Raw genomic sequence first — 20,389 nt, 5'->3', positions numbered from 1 at the left:
CATTGCAGAACCAACAAGCGTTTTTCAGAACCAACACGGCCAAATCTAGACCCCCTCCTCGCGAAGCAGCCTTTTGTGCCTCTCTCAAATAGGAAGCTGGGGAATCCAGGGTCCTCGGACTAGCACGATGGTCAAGGGGGACGATGCAAGTAAGGCCTTTTGATTCGTTTTTTTCTCACCAACAAACAGAACGGAACGTGGAGTTTCCAATTCACTGGCCAAGGCCAGTTCGTACACATGCATCTCAAGTCAGATCAAGCCTTTTGCTTCCTGCCAGTCCAACTTTGGTAGCTGACTGTCCTGCGCCATGCGATCAGACCCTGGCAACACATCTCGTGGTCTAAACTTGTTTGATCCTCAACCACGCCATTCCATGCAGGGGACAAGGATATTGTAGCCGAGACCACCTCCATCCTCTATAGCTGAACGTTCCAACGGTTCCGCCACTTTATCACCAGGAAGTGAGGCCTGTCGGTGCCGTTGGATGCCAGCAGTACGCTATCTTCCAATTCGTGGTCATTATTCATAACAAGGGTACCTTCTCGTCGTCCTTCCATGAGCGCAAGAAAGAAGCTAAGAAGTCTGCTGATCTTGCAGATATATAAGTCAAACAAGGCCAATTGGCATCATCGTACTCCACTTGCGTCTCGACCTCTTTAGGGCCATTGTTGGCTGCGATCTCGAAGTCATCGTGACTAGTGTCTTGCGACTTCGTCGTTTCGTTTAATTCACCACGTTGTTTGCCTCCAATGGACACCAATGTTTCTTGCGCATCTCCGGGTGACCCAGGCGACTTCGCCTTCGGCCCGATGATGGATCCTTGTGTCCGCAAGTTCGACTTCACGCTTTATTTGAGGACACGATCTTGTCGATTCTCCCGTCTTCAATTTTCATCATCCTGGCAGCTTTGAGGATAGTTTCCCGCCGCTCGGTTCAGCAGCAAGTCGCAAGCAATACCTTTCGCCTCGTCAAACTAGTCAGTTCAGCCCTCACCTACTTGTCAAGCGTGTGCCAGACTGCAGCAAGAGATCAACGATAAGATCAAGCTAGATTCAGTCTACTGACAGAAAGAATCCAGGCCTCTATTTTGCTTTCACTGCCATCTCCGTCGCTCTCACCGCCCTCTGGGCTCGTGATGCGGATCTTACCCTCAATAACAAGACTGCAATCGCCGCCGCCGCTCTGACCATTCTAGAAAGTGTCTTCGTGGCTGGCCTCTCCTTCACGGAGCACTCGAGATCGCTCAGCCCATCCCTTCTTCTGAGCGCATTCCTTGTCCTGTCTACCGTCTTTGATGCCGTTCGCCTCCGAACTCTGTGGGTGAAATCCGTCGGGACTCCCATCGTCGCGCTCTCGACCGCGGCTTTCGGCCTGAAGATTGCGCTTCTCGTGCAGGAGGAGGCTAGCAAAAGACGATGGATCATCGACAACTCGAGTGAGTGTAGCTCGGAGGAGACGGCTGGACTTCTTAACCGCGTCGGATTTCACTGGCTCAATGGTCTGCTTCTCAATGGCTACTCTTCCCCCTTGACGATCGCCAAGCTTCCTGTCATTGACAGGCAGCTTCTGTCTGATCCTCTCTGGGACCGCGTCGGACAGAAGTGGAGGAACTGTGAGTAGCACTCCGAGTTTGCGCCAACCTCTTATTCACTAACGGGTCTAATCTGGCGTGACAGCGCCCAAGCAGGCAAATAATGCCTTGCTGGGGACTATCTTCTCAGCTCTGAAGTGGCCAATCCTGGCGCCTGTCCCCGCCTACATGATCCTCGTTGGGCTCCAGCTCGCACAGCCGTTCATGATCAGCACCATCATGGCTTACCTCGCGAACCCTGTCGACCACACTGAGGACCAGAGAAACATCGTGTATGGGTTGATCGGAGCTTATGGCATGGTATACATCAGTATTACGGTAAGTGAAGAATGCTTCAATTTGCTTTACCTTTATGAGGTGGAGTCTGACACTTTATCGGTTCTAGATTGTGACTGCAGGGTGCCAACACCTCGTCTTCCGCTACGCCACCATGATGCGTGGCTGCCTCGTACTCCTGATCTATGAGAAGACAACTTCCATGAGCATCACTGACGCTGAAGAGGCCGCTGCTGTCACTCTGATGAGCACTGACATTGAGAGAATTGTCAGCGGCATGTCCAAGATCCACGAGAGCTGGTCGACTCTTCTCCAGATGGCCGTGGCCCTTACCTTGTTGTATAGACAACTCGGGGTGGTGTTCATTGTCCCTCTTGTCCTTTTCTTGAGTGAGTAGCAGCCCAAACCTTCTCATGTTTGTTACAACTACTAACTTGATGTTCAGTTTGTGCCGTTGGAGCGGGAGCTCTGTCGGGTTCCGCTGGGGGTTTTCAGGCATCCTGGATGGCGGCTATCCAAAAGAGAGTTGGTATGTCCGTCACCTTATGTTGGCTGTTCTGGCCACATATGAGCCTATTGGAATGAACTGACCTTTAAAACGTGTCGCAGCGGTCACTTCTTCTGTTTTGGGATCTCCCAAAGGCGTCAAGTTATCCGGATTCACCGACAAAATGTTCCAAATTATTCAAGACTTGCGCTTGAAGGAAATCGCGTCCGCGGCAAGGTTCAGAACCATGTTGCTCGTCATTGTCACTCTGTGTACGTCAGCTAACGATGAATACAACCATTCGAACTCCATGGAGCTAACCGAGCACAGCCTACGCACCTGGTTCCATTTCCCCCGTGGTGACCTTTGGCGCATATACCGCCATAGCACAAAAGGACCACACCACGCTAGATTTGAACCGCATCTTCACGTCCCTCGCCCTGCTCAGCCTCGTCACGCAGCCCCTGAATGAGCTATTCGCTCATCTCCCCAACATCGTCGCCTCAGTAGCCTGCTTCGGGCGTGTGCAAGCTTTCCTTTTGTCCCCGGAGACGTCCGCTACGTCGGATGTTCGTAGCTCCTCGCCCACCAGCGAATCGCATGTCGACACTTCTGGTCGCCAGCAGTCTGAGAAGCAGCCCTCTGCCACAATCACCTCCCACTTGGACCCTCAGGCCAGCGGGCATGCTATTGAGATTCGCAATGCCAGGTTCGGGTGGAAGGCAGATGCGGAGCCTGCCTTGACTAACCTCACATTGGACATCCCCCACGGAAAGCTCACAGTGATTGTTGGTCCCATCGCCTCTGGAAAGTCGACCCTCCTCAAAGCCATATTGGGCGAGACTCCGGTTGCAGAGGGAACTATCAACCGGGCGTCTGACAATATTGCCTTCTGCGACCAGGTTCCCTGGCTCACGAACGAAACTCTGCGTCGCAACGTCACAGGCTTCTCCCACTTTGAAGCTTCTTGGTATAGTACCGTCATCCGAGCTTGTGCTTTGGAGGATGACATTGCGACCTTCCCGGATGGCGACCAGGTCATGGTCGGCAGCAAGGGCGTTACTCTCAGTGGTGGTCAGAAACAACGAGTGGTACGCCTCCTTCACTGCCTTCCTGGTCTTTCCGACAAGTGATTTGCCAATCAAAGCCTTTTGCAGGCTATCGCCCGCGCCGTTTACTCACGTCGTGACATCATTCTGTTTGACGATGTCTTCAGCGGCCTCGACTTCGAGACGCAGACTCGTGTCTTTCGTAACCTCTTTGGAGTATCTGGCCTCTTGAAACAACACAAGGTCACTTCACTTTTCGTCACTCATGCAGGCATGTCACCTTAGTCCCTATATATCTGGTTCCTCTGCCATGTCTGACAGTCATGCAGTTCACATTCTCCCTTAAGCAGACTACATAATCACCTTGGACGGGACCGGCACAGTCGCTTCTCGTGGTCCATTTGAGGAGCTCAACAAGCAGCCTGGATGCATCAGCAAGTTCGGCCTGATCACCAATGAAGATGCGATCCAGGGCGACGTCGTGAAGGATGACGGCCAATCCGCTTTCAAGCCTGAGCATAAAGAGAGGATTGCAGACAATAGCGTTGATGAGGAGACACAGCGCATGGGTGATCGTTCGGTCTACAAGTACTACTTCCAGGCAACGGGTCCCCGCAGCGTTCTCATCTTCATCACTCTGCAGGTCATCTGGGTATTTCTAACAAAGTTCCCCGGTACGTCCCTACGTGTACTGAATGGGAACCTAAGCGGGAGCCTGACTAATATCTGCGCAGAAATTTGGCTCTCCTGGTGGGGTGAGGCGAACGACAGTCACCCTAATCAGGAGACCGGAAAGTACATGGGTGTCTATGCCACTCTCCAAGTCTTGTCGCTTGTTGCGTTGGCCGCAGTCTGCTGGTAGGTCTTACCGACGACTGGCATCCTGAGACGTGTTACTAAGGTGATTGCTCCAGGCACGTCGTACTTCGAATGGCTGTGGCTTCTGGCGTTAGACTTCACTGGATCCTCCTCGAAAAGACTCTTCGGCAAGTAATGATTATCTCTGTCGGAACAGCAATTCTTTCTAACAATTCCAAGAGCACCTCTGTCGTTTTTCGCTGCAACCAATACCGGCTCCATCGTCAACAGGTAGAGAAACACGTTTCCTTTAAGAGCTTCCAGGACTGACCTGTTGTACAGATTTAGCCAGGATATTCAATTGATTGATGCTGAGTTGCCAATCTCTCTTCTCAACGTTGCCGCCAGTAAGTGCTTCGGTTCCGATACGATGGGGCGCTGGCACTGACCTACCGTACTTTTAGACGGACTCATCTGCATTGCCCAAGCCTTGATGATCATTCCCGCTTCCTACCAGGTTATTGCAGTCTTCCCGTTCCTTGGCGGTATTCTCTGGGTCATCCAAAGATTCTACCTGCGGACGTCGCGCCAGCTTCGTTTCCTGGAGCTCGAAGCAAAGGCCCCCATGTAGTAAGTATCATGTCAGCCGGTTCATGCAGCAGATGGAAGAATCCCATCCTAACGTAAACCGGCTCCCAATTCCTCGAGACCCTCAGCGGCCTATCCACAATCCGCGCCTTCGGCTGGCAAAAGGACCTCACGAACCTTATGCGCGATCGCCTCGACACCTCCCAGAAGCCAATGTACCTCCTCTACAGCATCCAGCGCTGGCTCACTCTCGTCCTCGACCTCACCGTCGCCGCCCTCGCCATCGTCCTCATCTCCGTCGCCGTCGCCCTGCGCGGCCGCGTCGGCGCAGGCTTCGCCGGTGTTGCCCTGTACAACATCATGGGTCTCAGCAGCGCCATGAAGGCAGCCATCACCGTCTGGACCGTCCTCGAGACCTCCATTGGTGCCGTTGCGCGCGTAAAGACGTTTGCTGAGCAGACTCCCGCCGAGAGCCAGGCCCAGGAGTCGCAGACGCCGCCGGATTCGTGGCCTGAGAGCGGAGCGATCAGCTTTCATAATGTCACTGCTTCGTATGGTGAAGGCATGGATAACATTTCTTCAAAGGTTTCTTTCACTGTTTTGCCTGGCCAGAAAGTTGGTATCTGCGGTCGAAGCGGGAGGTATGTTTCATTCTTCTCCACCACAATGATGATGCTCCAGTAACGCCTTACTGACAACACTTCTGCAGTGGCAAGAGTTCTCTCCTGCTCACCTTGCTCCGCCTAGTTGACTGCAACGAGGGTCAGGTCATCATCGATGGCGTCGACGTCGTGACCATGCCGCGCGAGGTGTTACGTCAGCGACTGAACGCGCTTCCACAAGAACCTCCCTTCTTCAGCGGCAGCGTCCGCCTCAACTGCGACCCCGAAGGCACGATTTCGGATGAGATCGTCACCGAGGCCCTCCGCACCGTTGGCCTTCTAGGGGTGGTTGAAGAGAAGGGCGGGCTCGATGCGGAATTCTCGGATGACTTTTTCTCTCACGGCCAGAAGCAGGTATTTTGCCTGGCGAGAGGGATATTGCATCCCGCCAAGATTGTGGTCATGGATGAGGCTACTAGCAGGTAGGACGTTATTCTTCTGACAATGTGTTGATTCATGTAGTCTCTGTTCTCGCTTGAGAAGGATTCAGCGGCTGACTTTGAGATGTTTAGTGTCGATGTTGATACAGAGAAGAAGATGATGAACGTCATTCATGAACGATTCGCCGACGCAACAATCATCTCAGTGCCTCACCGTCTTGACACTGTTCTTGACTTTGATAAGATCATCGTCTTGGACAAAGGTGTCATCGTTGAGGAGGGCTGCCCCGCTGAGCTTCTCAGCCGGGCGTCTGCGTTCCGAACTCTCTATGAGACATTCCATAGTTAAACATCGCAGATGCTGAAGTGGTGAAGGGCTTTTAATGGCGCGTAATATGTCACACAGGCTTGGACATCTGACTAAGGATCAGTATTGGATTTGCATTTTTCCTTCACGACTTAGCATGTCACCAGGATATTAGTCGAACTCTTTTATCCCCATTCCTCTGCCTCCTCCGATTCCCACGTGCCACATCTATCCCGTCGGTCTTGCTCACCCGGCGCCTGCATTCTAAGAGCATTAATGTTGACGGCCCCATAACCAGCGCCGGCGCGCCTAGGTCGGCGATCTTAACGGAGTATAGCAGTATTGGCTTTTGATACATCTCATTTAAACGGGGTTCCGGGGAGACCATTGAGGCGGCGCACTCAATATGGCACATCAGAAGCTACCTGTCTGGATGTGCTCTGACATCTGGTGGGGGATAGGTCATTGCGGCAGCGATCGATACTCTCAGTCATACCAGTTCAGCGTTCAGCTTTCGAATATCGCATTGAACAACATATAGAAATACGGACTTCCAGGTCTAGATATCTTCCAAAAAACACAAGAACAAAAGAGTTAACCCCCCCCCCCCCCCGGTGGCGAGCTGGAGGCTACATCTCTGGCGCACGTGCTGGGACTCGAACACGGGACCTCTCAAAGCCTTCACCGATTAGGCTGTTTGTGGACTTCAACCACTCCACCAACCAGCCAGTTTTGACCTAACTTCCAAGGGGACACTGCTGGCTGATGACAGAATTGGACTTGAGGGGGGTTATGTACCCTTCTCGTGTGTTCATATGGAAGGTGCGGCAGACGAGGATCCGGGAGCCTGGAGGGAAGGCGCGTTTGGCACCATCAGGGTCGTGCCTTCCGTGGGATGAAGTCGAAGGGGGATTAGTCATCTGGAAGACATCATGTCTTGAAGGTAGCCAATTCCTTCATTCCCGCATTAGAAATAGCATATAATTGGACCGAAGAGCATTGACCGCGGCCCTGATAGCAGGGAAAGTAAGGTGGATTATGCCATTGGCTTCTATGTAAGATGGCTGGTCCTTATTAGATGGCTTTTTGAACTAGTTCACTGGAGGCTGAGTAGCAGGGGAGTAAGAGTTCAGTATGACGCATATTACTACTACCACCGGCAAAAGAAAGCAATACGTTGAGAGTAATGTGTCTTTCATAAAAGCCGTCCAGCAAAAAGAACCCGTCATCACCATCTGCAAGGAGAGAAACATCGCGCCTCGTAAATCCCAATCGGGGTTGAACCCCGCGTCGACCATAAGCTGCATCGACACCTTGTCGTTGCAACGGTTACACCCGCCAAGGCACCGGTAAGCTTATCGGGATGTAGATCGGGCCTTGGGAGCTTTTTCGCCATGCGGGGGAAACGTCTAAGCGAGACAGGGGAGTCATGAATCTGCAAAGGCAATTACTGGCATTTCCGATGGTTTGGAGCCTGGGGAGGAGCGAGTGATAGCGGTCAGGACAAGCTGCCAGCATGAGCAGAAACGGCTATTAAAGCCATGCTGCCCGAGTCCTTAACCAAGGGCTGTCGGCGCAAGAGACTTGTGCGCTCAATTGACCGCAGCATCATCCCAAGTATTACATACTTCCCACCGCAAACATGATGATCCTCTCTACAATCGCAGCATTCACAACATTCCTCCTCCTCCTCCTCAGCCTCCCCCTCAAAACCACCGCCCAACTCGCCCCCAACGAAACGTCAACCTACACCTACGTCGTAATCGGCTCTGGCCCAGGCGGCGGTACCCTAGCCTGCAACCTCGCCCGCGCAGGCCACCCAACCCTCCTCCTCGAAGCGGGCGACGACGAGCGCGACGACATCCGCACCGTCATCGCCAACGGCGGGTACTTCATTACCCCAAGCAACAGCTGGTCCTTTTTCGTGCGGCATCACACAGACGAGGAGGTCGAGCTGCGGAATAACCACCTGACGTGGCGACTCCCATCCCAAAATGGGACCGGTATTGGGCCGTATTGGGTCGGGAGCGCGGCGAGGGCGCCAGAGGAAGCAGAGTTATTGGGGGTGTGGTACCCGCGCGGCGCGACGGTCGGGGGATCGAGCGTGACGAATGCGATGGCGACGTGGTTGCCGAATGATTCGGATTGGGATTTTGTGCAGAATGTCACGGGGGATGCTTCGTGGAAGTGAGTCTATTTCCGTGATTGTGGAAGACACATTGAATATATCTGAAAGCTAGAAAGCTAACTTGAGCATGGGTTGAAGCCACAAGAACATTCGGCAAATCTTTGAGAGGATCGAGAAGAACAACTATCTCCCCGAGGGCACGCCAGGTCACGGATTTGATGGCTACTTCAACACAAATCTGGGCAACGGGTCGCAGTATCTCAATAACCCTGGTCTCATGGATATTCTCAAGTCCCACTTGCGGTCCATTGGGAAAGATCCGGAGAAGCTGATCGAGATGGTAGGTAGCGACGGGAACTTCCTCAGCGAAGATAGAGACACGACGGAGGGCATGTGGGGGCTGTCGTTCCATGCGACGAACAAGTGGGAGCGGTACAGCTCTCGCACGTACATCTATGAAACTCTGGCAGCCAAGAACGCAGATGGCTCTGCCAAGTGGCCCCTGACCTTGTCGACGAATTCTCTGGCCACGAAAGTCCTCTTTGAGGAGACAGAGGGTGGAAAGCCTAGGGCCGCGGGCGTTGAGTATTTGGCAGGCAACTCGACGTACGGCGCCGACGTGCGGCGTAATGCGTCAACGACGGGTGAGACACGGCGAGTAATGGCATCTCGCGAAGTCATAGTTGCAGGTGGCGCTTTCAACTCGCCTCAACTTCTACAGCTCAGCGGCATCGGGAACAAAACAGACCTTGAAGCACTTGACATCAAGGTCGTGGCAGACTTGCCGGGCGTGGGGCGAAACCTCCAAGACAACCAAGAATTCCCGGTCGTGGGCCACGCTCAACTTAACCTCACGGCTACTCAAAACCCCAACGAGCCAACCTGCGCGAAAGGGAGCCCCGGAGATCCATGCGAGGAGCTGTGGCGGCAAGGAAAGGGCCCATACATGCGGCCTGGATACAACTCGAACGCGCTGCTTCTTAGGTCTAACTTTTCGCTGACGGGAGAGCGAGATGTCTTCGTCTTCAGCTGGCCAAGGGCGTTCCGCGGGTTCTGGCCCGAGGTGCAGCAGCCGGAGCTTCTTGATCCGCTGACTACCGTCGGCTTCTCAACAGTCAAGATGCATCCACAGAACACAGCCGGATACATCAAGATCCGGTCCGCAGACCCGACGGAACCGCCGCAGATCAACTTTGAGCTGTACAAGGAAGGTGCCGAGACGGACCTGGGAGCGTTAGTGGAGGTGGTGGCGTGGGGCCGACGGAGCATGCGCGGCGTCCGAGGTCCGTGGGGTCCGGTGGAGCCGGCCGAACCTCCTTGTTCGCGAGTCGAGAGTAATGGCCGCTGCGGCGATGCAGACCCGGAGTCGGACAAGGATTGGATCCGAGAGCAGACTTTTGGGCATCATCCTACGGGGACATGCAAAATGGGTGCGGTTGATGATGGTATGGCGGTGGTGGATTCCGAATTTCGGGTACTTGGCGTGGACGGACTTAGGGTTGTCGACGCCAGTGTCTTCCCGCGGGCTCCTGGAGCATTTCCTGCCGTGGCGACGTTTATCATTAGCCAGAAGGCATCAGATGTGATGCTGGGAGGTCTAGGAACGTCGAAGCCGTGAAGGATGATGGTGATAGGCCAAAGTAGATGAGAAGACGTTACGCGGGGTACCGATTATGAGAGATTTCTGAGTTCTTCCATGCATTTTGGTATGGGAAGGTGTGAAGTGCCAGCCACGAGCCACGTCGCCCTGGCGTCGCGTCGCAACACATCTGGATGAAAGTGTCGCAGCGTGTCCTCAGAGCAGTCGCGTCGTATCCGTACCGAAGAGCGTCATCTGGTCCCTTGTTTTTTCCGTTGGGGAATATGTGTCGTTCAGAATGGGATGAAGGGAGGATTTCAGGGTCGTCTGATGTTCTGGAGCCTTCCAGTAGGTGGGATAATTGGGGGAGAAGCATGTGAAGGTATCTCAGCTGCGAGAATGGGTGGGGGAGATACGTGGCTGGAGTGTGGCTCTGTTAGCGGGGCTACCTTCCATGCTCCTGGTTCGAGCACAGCCACAGCTCTCCCCCCCTTATGGCACAAGCTCCTCAAATCCGCAAGCGATGACGTTTGGACCTCGCCCCCCTCGTGGCCCACTTTCCCCCTCTGATGGAAGCTGGCACTGGGCCCAGACTGGCCCCTGCTCCTTGCTTGCCGCCCTCGCTCTTGCCTTTCCTTCCTCGATGCCCAGCCAGACAGGGCAGCTACCACCGGGTGGCCCCTCTTTCTCTCTCTCTCGCTCAACAGGGTCCCTGCTCTTTGTGGTGCCCAGCATCGTCACCAGCTGGAGGCCGCCCCTTCTCCCCTGAGTCTGGGCTGGCATGCCAGGACGTGGATGGATGCTCTTTCGTCGCCTGCCTTGGCTGAAAGGTAAAGCGCGTTCTCATGACCCTTCGTCTGATCATCATAGGTACTCGCCTCCAACATTCCCATCCAGACACGTCCAGCTTTTACATAAAACCCATCATCCACACGATTTCGAGCAACGTTCTTCCTGCTCGACTCATTTTCTGCTTTTTCCCAGATACCCCTCCAACTTGAGAGACAACGTACATAACCGCCCTTGATACCCCATCCAGTCTCCAGTTACCCCTCACAAAACTCTCTCCTACAACACTTTTCACAACACTATTCAACAAACTCAAACACCAAACAACCGCCAACATGTCAAACACCACCGTTCACGTCAAGAACATCGCCTCGGCGACCGAGGACAAGGAGATCAAGGACTTCTTTAGCTTCTGGTAAGTTCAATCCTGTCGACTCCTCCATGGCCTGATACCCACCCCTGTTTTCACCGCAGCTCCCACTGAACAGTTGTTAACATTCTGCAGCGGCAAGATCACCAATATCGAGGTTACTCCCGCCGGCGAGACTAAGGACGCTGCCGTCACTTTCGAGAAGGAGACTGCCGCCAAGACGGCTCTCCTCCTGAACAACACTCAGCTCGGCACCTCTCACATCACCGTTACCAGCGCCGGTGGCGACCCTACCGACGACGCTCCCCACCACAAGGAGAACGCCGATCGCGACTCGGACGACATTACACAAGAAGAGAAGCCTCGCTCTCGCATCTTTGCCGAGTACCTTGCTCAAGGATACGTTGTTGGTGATGCCGCCCTGCAGCGTGCCATTGAGCTCGACAGCCAGCACGGCGTTTCCAACCGCTTCTTGACCACCCTCCAGGGCCTTGACAGCAAGTACCACGCAACCGACCGCGCCAAGGCCACAGATCAGTCCTATGGCATCACTGCCAAGGCCCAGGGCATCTTTGGCGGCCTGAGCTCGTACTTCGAGAAGGCTACCAGCACACCCACTGGCAAGAAGATTGTTGGTTTCTACGAGACCGGCTCCAGACAGGTCCAGGACATTCACACCGAGGCCCGTCGTCTTGCCGACCTGAAGAAGGAGGAGCACGGCGGAAGTGCCTACAAGGCCTCCGGTCTCGAGAGATTCCTTGGAAAGGAGAAGGCTGCCCCCGCTGCCACCGGCGAGACTATCGGCACCCAGTCTCCCATTCAGCCCGACCCAACGACGGCCGTCCCCCTGTCCAAGCCGTCAGCTGCCACCGACGAGAAGACTCCCTTGTAAAAGAGTGACGAGAAGCGGTTTGCAAAAGAATTTGACGGCAGGCGTTGGCTGGGTTTATTAGGCACAAACGTTTCATGATTGCGACGCGTGTGGACTTCCTTGGCACTTAGGTAGCTACGACTTTGAATGCAAATCATGGCATCGAGCATATCATTAAATCGCTCACTTTAAAATCTGATGTGACTGTGTTGGCCTGGCTGTATGTGTTGCCCATCTGAATTAAGCAGCCGATCGTCCCATGGCTGTACTGGTAATTTCTTCCTCTGGTGTCAAGGTGAGTTGACAGTGTTTGCAATACTACACTCAATGGGAATTTTGAAAGTTTCCGGAAGAGCCCTAATGATCATCTTTCAAAAGTTTCCCAATCACCGCTACCCTCAACCTTCAAAATCTACGCAAATTTTGCTGATCTAATAGTGTTGCGTAGTTGACACCGTAGTGGACATGGTGTAGGGTAAGTCAGACTGGCAATGCCTAATCTAGACAGGATATGGTTATCCAAATTTTTACGACAAAGTGGACGCTGGTGCTTTCAAATGCTTTTCGAGAAGTTAAGGTATCTATAATACAGCCTCTCACACTATCACAGTATGTGAAGTCATTGCCTCATGTTCCCAACGCCTTTTTGTACAAATGCCATTAATGACGCTTATGCCCTTTTCTTTACTGCGTCTTGGAGAACTTCTCCTTGAGGGCGTCGTCGAGGGGTCCCTTGGGGTTCGACTCTAGCTTCTGTGATGAGGGTGGACTTGATTAGTTCTGACCCTATGAAATAATGGGGATTTGAGGAGGAGGAGGAAGAGGAGGAGGAGGAGGAGGAGGAGAGCTGGAAACGTACATCGAGAGACTCCTTGTTGGTCTGTTCCTTGTTGGAAGCGTTGTCGGTTCCCTTGCCGGAGGCGGGGGGGTCTTGAAGCTGAGCGCCGGTTTGGCGTTCAGGCGAGGGGGATTGGCGACCTTCGGGCATTTTGAGTGATTGGGTGAGGTTGGGAGTGCTTGAGATGGTATGGATGCTTTGCTTGTCACGGAATGGAATGGTTGTATCGTGGGTTGATGAGGCTTGGTTGGTGAAGGAGAAAGAGTCACGTAGAGGAATAGAGAGACATGAGATTAAATACGAAGGCTAACTAACGCAAGGTAGCTCACGGCTGGTGCTAGGACGGAGGTAACACTCCTGTGGTACATCATTCTACATCACGTTTACGACAGGCAAGGTATTCATCCATACGAGGAAAGAGGGGACAGAGGCTGGTCCAGTCTCAGCACGGAGGGGCTCTTGCGTCAATGGAGGGGCGTTGCACGGAGGCGCTTCTCTAAGCTCGACCTCATGCTCTGTTGGGCAGAGAGGAAGGGTGCTCTTTGAGTGGTGGGAATTGATCAGATGAGGGGAGATTAGCAGCTGGTTGCTGATTGCGGCGGTTGACATGTTGATGCCGTCATGCGGCATGCGAGTGGTGGTGCGCTGGTGGTTGGATGGAAGGTGCTTAGAGCTCGAGGGGCGGCGTCGGGGTTTGACGTCACCTTTGTTGAGGATGAGGATTGGAAGCTCGATTAGATGGGCTGCTTTATCGATAAAGCTCCCGTTATCTTCAATCTAATCGATAAGATAATGGGTGGCTCCGGGCGAAGAGCGGGAATATCGCCGAGCTCGGCGGAAATCCAAAAGACGGAGCGCAGGAGCTGCAAGGGGGACGACAGCGGAGGGCCCGCTGAAGAATGTCGCTAGGTGAATAGCCGACCGGAGCGGACGCCTTCCGGCAATGGGCTAGGCACCTAGAGGTGCGTGTCGCGGTAGCTTGCATCGCAGGTGACGCCTGTCATCGCGGTCGGTTGATAGGAAGATCATTCTCGTCAGTCTCGTCTCTCATTTTCTGTTTCATCGGTGGGGAAGGATCGTCTACGCTGTGAGATTAGCAGGTATGGGAAAAGCAAAGTCGTGGATTCTCTGCAAATTGTCAGAAGATGAATGTCTTGGGTTTTATTTTCGGCCAAGACACATCGTGAGTCGAATCGAATACCAGTCGGAGGAGTAGCTGCCTGCCGCGAGGTGCCGTGTGTGGTGCCGTGTCTTCATGCGGGAATCCAAAGCCCGTAAACTGGGACTTTGGGTATGGTATTCTGTCGTCGATGCCGATCTGTAGTTGTTGATGTTCCAGGGGTGTGACTCGAGCGGCACAGCAAAACAATTCGATAATGCCCAAGTATTGTGATGCAGTGGAGCGCGCCAAGTGATTACCGTCGTCCCATCCCCAACGCTCCCGCATATCCAGATGAAGACGGAGAGAAATGCTGCCCTGAATGCTGCGAGGAGTGCGAGGGTGCCATGGTTAATTAATAGAAACCTGCCCCTTCCAGGCCTTCCAGGCTTCAGCACGCGGCCTGGAGCATTGCAAAAAACAGGCTTCAGCCCTTCGGCACGATATTGAGGGAGCATTGGGACATTTCGGGGTCCTTGTTTTCGGGCGTTATGGACAAGGGAAGCAATAGTAAGAAAAAGTCTAAATCGCGGGGCACACCACCCGAACGGGCAAAACAGGCACGGCGTTGATGGGAAATCATGGTTGAAGGACGGGCTTGCTTGTCTGTTTGGAACTCGGGGATATTGAAATGCGACTATTGGTGATTTGTTCAGGCTTAGGAAACACGAAAGTGGTGTCATGTCTCACTGCCTCGGTCTGAAGCCCATGAGGTGGCCCATGGATGATGGCGGATCGGCTTGCAATTTTCGATCAACGCACAAACGACAAACCCGGGGGGGGGGGGGACCACCACGGCACCTGCACGGGATTCAAGGGATGACAGGACGGGAAGCCACATGGACAATACACGGATGGGGCAAGTCGCATAGAAAGTTGGCTAAGAGCAAGCGGCAGATGCCAAACGGACAATAGGACGAGCGAAGAAGGAAGCGACGAGTTGACGATCACCAGCGACGAGTCCGTAACTGGGAAGGCGGCTCTTGCTTGCCTTGTCGAATTGGGAAAGGGGCGGGTTTGTCTCGCGGCAGGTGCCCCAAGCTAAGGCCAGAGACAGCCGAAAGAGGGAAGGCAAAGCCCACCTCAGACTCAGAGTGGCAGAGTGCGTGAGCGCAAAGGGAGGAAAGGGCGGGTTGGGTGTGATGGGGTCATTGGGATCAACAACAATGGGTGGTCCCTGCCTCAAGTGTCTTGTGCCTTGTACCTTAAGTTGCGCTTCCACCGGGAAGGTTGCACCTCGCACTCGCCCACCTGCCACACGACCTTTGTTTGTTTGACGAAGGAAGCACAAGGTGCGACCCCATCGGAAGGAAAACTCTACCTTCTTTTGACTTCACTCCCTCACGATTGTTTCTCTCATCCCAACACACCAAACACCTTTCCGAATGAGCAATTCAGCCTAACGAATGGGATAGCTTACCTTGCAACACCAATAGATGACAGACGATCACGACGAACATTAGCACCAAACAACATGGACAACAAATAACTAAAAAGGCCGTACAAATTGGTCGCTAAGACTACTAAACACCATTGCTACTCTTACAAGACCGAATCCAAACATTTTTGCCAGAAAGACCCGAAAAACCGTACAAATGACACGCCAAAGAAATTACACGTTCGTAAACCATCGTCAAAACAGTACCCGATAGGTCCACCACGCGAGTACAACAAGTCATGCAATCGTTAGATTCGCTTATTTCTTCTTGCCGCCACCAAGAGCCTTGGTCAAGCTGCCGAGGCCGAGACCATCCAGCAGGCGGTTGAGACCGAGGGTTCCGAGCAGACCATCGACAATCTTGCCGAGGCCGAGACCGTTGAGAAGACGGCCGACCAGGTTGAGAACTCCAGTCAGCAAAAGACCGACGGCAGCCAGAATCTGGAACAGAGGCTCGGTGAGCAGTCCCCAGAGAGGGTTGAGCTCAGCCTTTGCCTTGGGGAGATCCTCAAGTTTGCGCTTGGCACCCTCGACAGTTTCCGTGATGGTACCAGTCAACTGTTATCATAGTTAGCACACATTCATGGTCATGCTGGTATAGTATTGGGGTCAGACTCACCTCCTTGAGAACCTCAGCGAGGTGGTGCTCCTCGGGAGTGGCCTCACGAGTTTGGGCCTTGGACTTGGCGTTCTGCTGGATGCGTCCATCGGGGTCCAAGGCACGAACACTGCCGTTCAATTCAGTCAAGAGCTTGCCACCCTCCTCAATGAGAGGCTTGACATCCTTGACCAGCTGCTCCTCATCTCGCTCCTCCTTGGGCTGACGCTCAGCAGCCTCAATCTTCTGCGTAATCATCTTGCAAATGGGACGGAGGCGGTCCAAACCCTGCTCAATCAAGCCACCGAGGTTCTTGGCCAACTTGCGGTCGGCCTCGGCCTCGATGCGAGCCTGCTTCTCCTCCTCAGTCTCCTCGGGAACCTCCTCTTCCTCGACAATATCCTCGACGAGGGTGACGTGTCCGACGACACGGTCCTTGGAGTCGACAACGTCGTTATCGCTGTTGACTTCCTTGCCGGAGCAGATGGTGACCTCGCCAGTGGTAAGTCTGCCGATGATGTTTCCATCCTCGTCACAAACCTCACCGTTCTTGTTGACCTTGCGGCCCTCCATAGGTCCCTTCTTTTGAGGAAGGTCGGAGATGGCAGTAACATGGCCAACGACGCGGTCCTTGGAGTCGACAACATCGTTGTCCTCGTTAACCTTCTTGCCAGCGCAGATGCTGAGCTCACCGCTGGTAAGCTTGCCAAGGGTCTCGCCGCTGTCGCTGACGACGAAACCCTCCTTGTTGACAACCTTGCCTTCCATAGGGCCCTTGGGCTCAGGAATGTCCTCGAGAAGCTCGACATGGCCGACAACACGTCCCTTGGAGTCAACCACATCGTTGTCCTCGTTGACGGGCTTGCCGGCGCAGGCCTTAATCTCACCAGAGGTGAGCTTGCCAATAACGTCGCCATCCTCGTCGACAACCTCGCCGCTGCGGTTGACCTTGCGGCCTTCCATGGGTCCCTTCTGCCTCTCAGGAGCAGCCTCGGGCTCCCAGCGCTCAGCCTTGCCGAGCAGGTTGCCATTGCGGTCGAGAATGTCACCATCCTCGTCAATAGGGCGGCCGAAGAGGACCTTGGCGTCACCCTGGACAAGGCGACCAACAATGTCTCCAGAGGGGGTGACAATGGTACCGTCCTTGGCGACAGTGCAGCCGGGAAGCTCAGCGAAGGGGCCCTCCTTGGCTCCCTCACGATCACCCTCGGCGACAAGCTCAGCTCTTCCGATGATGTCTCCAGACTCGCTGCGAACGTTTCCGTCCTTGTCGCACATGCGTCCAATCAGGCGCTTGATGTCGCCCTCAACGATGCGGCCATATATGGTGCCGTCCTTGTCGACAACATTGCCAGCCTTGTTGACGCGCTTGCCAGCGAGGGCAGAGTTGTCAACAGGCGCTTCCGGTTCGGGCTCGGGCTCCGACTCAGGCTCCCAACGCTCGGCCTTGCCAATGGCATTGCCGCTCTTGTCAAGAATGTCACCGTCGTCGTCAACCTTCTTACCCTTGAGCTTCTTCGGGTCACCCTCAATGACGCGACCGACAATGTCACCCTCAAAGAGAACGTGTCCATTAGACTCGACGGTTGCGCCAGGGAAGTCCTCGAAGGGAGCAGGCTCGCTGAGCTCCTCACGCTCGGTCTCGGGGATGGGCTCGGCCTTGCCAATAACCTTGCCGCTATCATTCCAGATCTCACCAAGCTCGTTGGCCTTGCGACCAACCAAGTGCTTGAGGATACCAGAGACAATGCGACCGACGGCCTCACCCTTGTCGTTGACGAGGTTGCCGGCCTTGTTAACCTTGGCACCCTTCAGGATGGAGAAGTCGATGGTGTCCTTGAGGAGCTCCTCAGCAACCTCAGACTTAAGCTCGGCCTTGCCAATGATGCTGCCGCGCTCGTTGACAATGTTACCCTCGGCATCGATGTTCATGCCAACGAGGTCTTCCGGGTTGCCCTCGGCGATGCGGCCGATGGAAACGTCGTCGAAGATGACCCTGCCGTCGTCGTCGACCTGAGCGCCAGGGAACTTCTCGAATGGCTGGAGAAGCTTGTCACCGGCAACAGAGACGGTGCGCTGGTCATCGGGAATGGCAGAGCGGATGGTGCTGAGGACGCTCTTGATGTCGTCCTTGATGGTAGACTTGGGAGCAGACTCAGAAGCAGCGGTGACGTCAATGTCAGGAACATCGCCAGTCTTCGCAGTGGCGGTCTCGGCAACGTCTTCAATGCCCTCGACACCGGAGTCTACACCCTCATCGACAGCCTCGAAGCCCTCACCCTCGACACCCTCACTCTCGACACCCTCAGTCACGCCCTCAGTCTTGGGGAACTCGCCAGTCTGGGCATCCTCAGGAACGTCGAACTGCTCCTCAGGGTTCTGCTGGTTGGCCCAGTCCTCAGTCGCATCAGATTCGCGAACAGTCTCGGCGCCGGACTTGGCTTCCTCAACTTGAGAGGCAAGATCCGAAGGAAGCTTGGAAACGAGGTCGGCGGGGAGCTTGGATTGAGCGTCGAATAGAATCTGCGATACAGGGATGTCGGCAGTCTGGACATCTTCCGGAAGCTCACTCTTCAGACCGTCGGGAATCTGCGAGACAGGAATGTCGAGGGTAGCAATGTCATCCGGAACGCGGGACTGAGCGTCAGTCTGGGCAGTACCAGCCTTCTCGGTCGCGTCGTCCTTGACGGTCTCGGCACCCTCTGTCGCCTCCTCGATGGGTTCGGCGTCGACCTCTTGCAAGTCACTCTTGCCGTCGATTGTCGATTGCTCTGTGAGGTCTGTCTTGGCGCCTTGGGAATCTTCAGTCTCTGTCTGGGTGTTCTCTCCGCCGGTTGTGAGCTTACCATCAGCGTCAACGTCGGGTTGCGACTTTTCGACATCCTGGAGGTCGATGGGGGCAACCTCTGATGTTGTCTCGTTGTTCTCGAAGAGGTTCTGCTTCGCGTTCTCGGTCAAGGAGGCCTTGTCATCTGCCTCCTCCTTCTGCTCAGCAAGAAGCTGGGTAAGTTTCTCATCCTTGTCGGTGACGGACTGGTCACGGTTCAATGGCTCAGTGCCACCAAGGACACCACCAAGAGGGCCGCCGCTTTGGCTCTGGCCCAAGACACCTCCGAGCAGGCCGCCAAGGGCGTTGTCTGAAGATGTGCCCTTCTCGGACTGACCACCAAGAGCTCCGGTAACGTTGCCCAGGGTGTTGCCGACAAGGCCGCCTTGGGAACCCTTCTCATCCTGACCACCACCGAGGACGCCGCCGAGCACACCGCCCTGGCCTTCGCCCAGACCAATACCCTTGGTCAGGTCGCCGACAAGCGGTAATGTGCGGTTGACAGTCTGAACAGTGCCGTCGACAGTGTCGACGATGCCCTTAACGCCCTTGGTGGCGCCCATGATGCTGAAGCCACCGCCCTCCTTGGTCTCGCCGCCTTCCGTCAACTCGCCGAGGGGAAGAGCCTTGCCAATAACGCCGCCATCCTTGCCGATGATGTCGCCTGTCGCGGTGACGACGTTGCCAACGAGCTCTCCGGCCTCGCCTTCTGTGACCTTGCCGACAGTCTTGCCGGTCTCGTCTACCACCTCACCGGTCTTGCCAATGACACCGGCAACGAGGTTGTCGCCATGGTCTTGGATATCTTGCTCGACCGAGTATGCTACAAAAGGTCAGTATCCGAACCATCATGAGTCGTGTGTAAGTGAACTCACTTGACTTCTGCTCCTCACCCTTTCCCCAACCACCGGGCATGCTGCTGCCTGACTTGGATGCAGCTCCGACCATGTTGTTTGTCTTCTTGGTGTTTCTTTCTTGTTGTTCTTGTTCGTGTCGTGATAAAAATTCGTTGTACTCAGCGCTAACAGGGTATCTTAGAAAATGTAGCTGTTCATGAGATGATTGCATTGAATTGGGAGAGGAAAGTCAAATCCTGATACAAAGACCTGCCGGTCAGACGTCTTATACCTCAAATCCTCCGGCGCAAATCAAGTTTCCAGCTGAACGTCGGCTCCTAATCTTACGTCAAGGGGAGCTCAAGCTCGAGGAGCTTCCCTCGTCCATCGAAGCTCTGGCCCTTGCTCGCGCCACAGAGTGACTTCATGGGGGGAGGGATGGCCAGGTTGCCAGTTGCCCATCATGACGCAAAGCCACACCTCGTCCGAGCCCTTGGACGGCTGGATCCCAGCTATCATGACGCAACTCTACTTGAGAAGGGGAGATGCACCTTGGGGTATGGTGTGACAGCCAGCCAGTCTGGGGAATTACCATTGGCTTCCTGATCGATCGACGGCCACCTTTCTTGGAGACGCTCAGTTGGTGTGGCTAGTGCTTCCCGGGGGTCTCCCTGCCCTGCATCATTCATTCGTCAGTTCCTCCACAGTCAGTCCCCCCGGTCACCTCCAACAACTTTCTTTTCCAAAATGCGGATTGCGAAGTTCATGAAGGCTGGACTCGCATGCACGACGGACGTCATGACGCTGTTCGAAACACG

At 54.5% G+C, this 20,389-nt stretch overlaps 6 protein-coding genes across 6 annotated transcripts; 3 read left to right on the top strand and 3 right to left on the bottom strand.

Annotated features, from left to right (window-relative positions):
- Positions 1 to 759: 759 nt before the first annotated feature.
- On the top strand, positions 760 to 6,180 carry BDZ83DRAFT_719541 (P-loop containing nucleoside triphosphate hydrolase protein; the record flags this gene model as incomplete). Its single annotated transcript, XM_060512187.1, is given in 19 exon segments — positions 760 to 780; positions 1,162 to 1,612; positions 1,677 to 1,909; positions 1,977 to 2,256; positions 2,313 to 2,396; positions 2,477 to 2,626; positions 2,685 to 3,445; positions 3,512 to 3,661; positions 3,675 to 3,678; positions 3,754 to 4,077; positions 4,138 to 4,261; positions 4,318 to 4,389; positions 4,442 to 4,492; positions 4,544 to 4,608; positions 4,666 to 4,831; positions 4,918 to 5,004; positions 5,020 to 5,430; positions 5,499 to 5,873; positions 5,964 to 6,180. The coding sequence occupies 19 exon segments, from the start codon at positions 760 to 762 to the stop codon at positions 6,178 to 6,180; spliced, it is 4,026 nt and encodes a 1,341-aa protein (XP_060365019.1).
- Positions 6,181 to 7,780: 1,600 nt separating this feature from the next.
- On the top strand, positions 7,781 to 10,264 carry BDZ83DRAFT_671190 (GMC oxidoreductase; the record flags this gene model as incomplete). Its single annotated transcript, XM_060511123.1, has 2 exons — positions 7,781 to 8,325; positions 8,405 to 10,264. The coding sequence occupies 2 exons, from the start codon at positions 7,781 to 7,783 to the stop codon at positions 9,882 to 9,884; spliced, it is 2,025 nt and encodes a 674-aa protein (XP_060365018.1). The 3' UTR covers positions 9,885 to 10,264.
- A 705-nt stretch (positions 10,265 to 10,969) lies between these two features.
- BDZ83DRAFT_651737 (RNA recognition domain-containing protein) lies at positions 10,970 to 11,896 on the top strand (the record flags this gene model as incomplete). The annotated part of the gene is made up of 2 exons (XM_060510477.1): positions 10,970 to 11,049; positions 11,140 to 11,896. The coding sequence occupies 2 exons, from the start codon at positions 10,970 to 10,972 to the stop codon at positions 11,894 to 11,896; spliced, it is 837 nt and encodes a 278-aa protein (XP_060365017.1).
- A 663-nt stretch (positions 11,897 to 12,559) lies between these two features.
- BDZ83DRAFT_752143 (uncharacterized protein) lies at positions 12,560 to 12,863 on the bottom strand (the record flags this gene model as incomplete). Its single annotated transcript, XM_060514153.1, has 2 exons — positions 12,560 to 12,628; positions 12,735 to 12,863. The coding sequence occupies 2 exons, from the start codon at positions 12,861 to 12,863 to the stop codon at positions 12,560 to 12,562; spliced, it is 198 nt and encodes a 65-aa protein (XP_060365016.1).
- Positions 12,864 to 13,608: 745 nt separating this feature from the next.
- Positions 13,609 to 14,606, bottom strand: BDZ83DRAFT_319080 (uncharacterized protein). The gene has a single exon (XM_060502360.1). The coding sequence runs from the start codon at positions 14,553 to 14,555 to the stop codon at positions 13,875 to 13,877; it is 681 nt and encodes a 226-aa protein (XP_060365015.1). The 5' UTR covers positions 14,556 to 14,606; the 3' UTR covers positions 13,609 to 13,874.
- Positions 14,607 to 15,568: 962 nt separating this feature from the next.
- On the bottom strand, positions 15,569 to 19,683 carry BDZ83DRAFT_719538 (LEA domain-containing protein; the record flags this gene model as incomplete). Its single annotated transcript, XM_060512186.1, has 3 exons — positions 15,569 to 15,868; positions 15,930 to 19,558; positions 19,611 to 19,683. The coding sequence occupies 3 exons, from the start codon at positions 19,681 to 19,683 to the stop codon at positions 15,569 to 15,571; spliced, it is 4,002 nt and encodes a 1,333-aa protein (XP_060365014.1).
- Between the last annotated feature and the right edge of the window lie 706 nt (positions 19,684 to 20,389).

Source organism: Colletotrichum acutatum (genome assembly GCF_030867785.1).
Source record: "Colletotrichum acutatum strain CBS 112980 chromosome Unknown BDZ83scaffold_46, whole genome shotgun sequence".
NCBI classification, from domain to species: domain Eukaryota; kingdom Fungi; phylum Ascomycota; class Sordariomycetes; order Glomerellales; family Glomerellaceae; genus Colletotrichum; species Colletotrichum acutatum.
The sequence above is the reverse complement of the archived record's forward strand: the minus strand, read 5'-3'. Positions and strand labels throughout refer to the sequence as shown.

Excerpts from the sequence above, each read along its gene's own strand:
- BDZ83DRAFT_319080 (XM_060502360.1), bottom strand. The coding sequence starts at position 14,555 with ATGACACCACTTTCGTGTTTCCTAAGCCTGAACAAATCACCAATAGTC.